Genomic DNA, 3,232 nt, shown 5'->3' with positions numbered 1-3,232 from the left:
CCAGTTACCATAAAATACTTCCGAAATATTTATAAAATTTGAATAATATTGAAAATATTAGTTACAATTCATTTTTTTAGATTATTTGGTCAGCTTGTTTTATTTATATTTTAAAAGCTGATATATATTATTATGTAAGTGTTATGGTATTATTGCGTAACAATTTTCATATTGGCTTAGTTATAGGTCCGAGGGTACCATATTGGCCTGAGGCGAAGCCGAAGGCCAATATGGCTGCCCGAGGACATATAACTAAGCCAATATGAAAATTGTTACGCAATGATACCTTTATTAATTAACCAGTCCAATATGAACTCTAGCCGGGCCAATATGAAGATTGAAAATAGTGTGAAAATCTGACATTCAGGACTTCAATAGTAGTGATTTGAATATGTATCAATGAAAATTGAGGATTTTAATCAAAACAATAAAATAGTAACAATTTTATTAAATAATCAACAGTAAATAAACACAACAAGTAAAAAACATGTTTTTATCTAGTTTTCAGATTAAAGCTCTTGGCTGCAGTTTATAGTATTCTTTCTTTCCCCTGAGTATATGTTAATATTGAAAACACCACCTGTTATAGTTGCACCTGCAAACATGGCCATTGGGTTGTCATGTTTGTTAGCAGTTTGATTATTTGTATTTGATACATTTGCATTTAAATTATTATGAACTAATGTATTTGAGTTTGAAAGTTCACAAGGTTCCTCTGAATCTGATGTCGTCTGTAAATCTGAGTTCGGCAACATGACCTTAGATATTGTGTGAGAAGCTTGTTGCTGTTGTTCAATAGACGGTACTGAATAATGAGTTAAGGTACTAATGCCTTTCCAGCCTCCTAATTGAGCAACTTCATTGGCAGGTCTACCATTTTGAAGTAGTGTGGTAGCAAAAGTTTTACGTCCCGAATGATTAACCTTTCTTCCTTGAAGATCTCCTTTTTCTGCCATATTTTTTACCATTTTACCTAATTTATCTTTGCCTATGGTTTGGCGAGTGTACCATATTTCCTCATGTTTATTATCTAAAGGCCTCAAATAAAATCTATGTTCATCAGTTAATGTGTCTTGAGGTCTATGCCGTTTGTATTCCTTGTAAACATGAATAGGGCAATTACTTCCTCCTTCCCCGAAAATCTTTGGCGTAATATCCCGGAAATCCCTGCTTTTTGCTCCACTACGGGTTTTGGTGCTTCTTTCTGAAAAAAGTATGCTTATGTCAATATTTAAAGAAAATTATCCTTCCTGTCTGTACAAAACTTTCACTTTTATATAACAAAAAACATGTATTGCATAGTAAATAAGATTTGTTTTGATAAATATAAAACAATGGTTAATATCCTTAAAAGCACAAATTACCAACTTTTGTCAGGACTGTTGTACATGTACATCCATTATCCACAGAAGTATATATTCTGTGATTTCTAAAAGATTTAAAATATCAACTATTTAAATGATGGAAATCATAACATAATCTCACCATTAAATTCCAAGTACTCCTTTCCATCAGATGTAGCTTTTAACTTGACATCTCCCCATGTCATGTTAACATGGTCTTGTCGACCTCGTAGACCAAAGTATGTTGCATTATTTAAAAACACAGCATTCAGTAATGCATCAGGGTTTTCTGGAAAAAGAAAAAAAAAAGAACTTAACTAAAATACATGTATCTTAATGTAAATATCCAACTTAAAATAGTATTTAAAGGACAAATACTGTATCAAAATGCAAAAGACCTCTGGAGACACTCTCATTGTTCAAGACCTTATGTGTATTTTAAACATTTTTTATTAGAACAACCATTTAATAATCAGGGATGGATAGAGGGCGACAAGGAAATAAAATAATTTGTTTGCCACAAGGTTAGAAAAATGTTTAATTAAAAGTTACTGACTGACACGCTGGAATACAACATTTTTTTTAAACTTACGTGTTCCAATAACGCCTTTCTCCCTCAAGATTTGGATTTCCTCAGTCGTCAAAGGTTCAGCTCTGTTTGGCTTACTGCCCTTGCCCAATGACTTTAATGCCTTTCGCTTCGCTTCTAATACCCGTCTTGTGTGGTTGAACTCAGGATCCTTTTTAATACTGAAACATTAAAGAAAAGATATGCATAATATCTGACATGTAATTTTTGTATGTACATGTTTTATACTTATAGCAAAGAGAAACCAAGGAATATTCATTGTACACAAGCTTAAGATCATCAAAACCACATTGACCCAGATGATATATATAGTTTTTACCAAAAAAAATGACACAAGGCTAAAATTAAAATATTGGCACTGAATATTCGAGTCATAATGCTTGACAGAATAATGCAAAGGCTATCATGCTATATCAAGACAAGGGAGTTACATGTCTCACAGATATCAAATAATCTACATGAAAATAATCGTACCTTATACTACTTTTTGAGTCCTTCAAATGTCTATCCAAGCTGTTGAACATAGAGGATAAAGAGTCAGGCTCATATTCGTCACCATTTTTCTTCAGGACTCCAAGAAAAAATCTTGATAACAGACTGTCCAAGTCTTTGGCAGGTATTTCCACTGAATCACGCATTTCTCCAACAGATATGAAAAAATCCAGCATCACTTTCAAGTCACTCTTTGTTTTAGTTTTTGTGTTCTTGTTAACACTTAAAGCTAGAAAAGAGTCAGTGTCTTCATCAATGACAGAGCGAAACCTCTTGCTACTCGAGCTATTTTCTTTGTCTGATTCGTCAATCTCATGATTCTGTGCATTTTCAATGTCCTGCAGAATTTCATTTGGGAAGTTGAAATTCGCTGAATCAACTTCTTCCAGAATCAAATTTCCTTCCCCATTGACATCCGCGAGATTTCTCTTGATGTACTCTGCCTCCCTATTAGATAAATCGTCGTAGTGAAAATAGTCTTCAACTAACGCATCCATCGCATCATCTATATTTTTTATAGAGCTATTGCTCCATCGTTTTGTTGTCATTTTCTCCTGTCAGACGACACTAGCCGTAGTTCTCTAGAGTTATCGGGATTTCAACCGATTAGTCTAGAGCTAATCGAATATGCTAATATTGGGCTTGCTAAACCCGGGCCAATACGGAAAAATCCGTATTGGCCTTATAGGACAAAATTATCGATTTGGCAGTTTTACTCGTATTTAGTCAAATAAGCTCCAGTTAATTAATAATGATTAATATTGAGTTGAAGTTATATCATGATTGATTATTGTGAAATTTTAATTTC

At 33.4% G+C, this 3,232-nt stretch overlaps 1 protein-coding gene across 1 annotated transcript; it reads right to left on the bottom strand.

Moving 5' to 3' along the window:
• Window positions 1-430: 430 nt before the first annotated feature.
• LOC143046381 (uncharacterized protein KIAA1958-like) lies at window positions 431-2,672 on the bottom strand. Its single transcript, XM_076219521.1, has 4 exons — window positions 2,407-2,672; window positions 1,936-2,093; window positions 1,486-1,632; window positions 431-1,204 (listed from the first exon to the last, which is right to left on the bottom strand). Exons 1-4 carry the CDS (start codon window positions 2,598-2,600, stop codon window positions 510-512), a joined length of 1,194 nt encoding a protein of 397 aa, XP_076075636.1. The 5' UTR covers window positions 2,601-2,672; the 3' UTR covers window positions 431-509.
• Between the last annotated feature and the right edge of the window lie 560 nt (window positions 2,673-3,232).

Source organism: Mytilus galloprovincialis, chromosome 9, assembly GCF_965363235.1.
Source record: "Mytilus galloprovincialis chromosome 9, xbMytGall1.hap1.1, whole genome shotgun sequence".
In the NCBI taxonomy this organism is placed as follows: Eukaryota; Metazoa; Mollusca; class Bivalvia; order Mytilida; family Mytilidae; genus Mytilus; species Mytilus galloprovincialis.
Note: the sequence above shows the minus strand (reverse complement) of the source record. Positions and strands in the feature narration are given on the sequence as shown.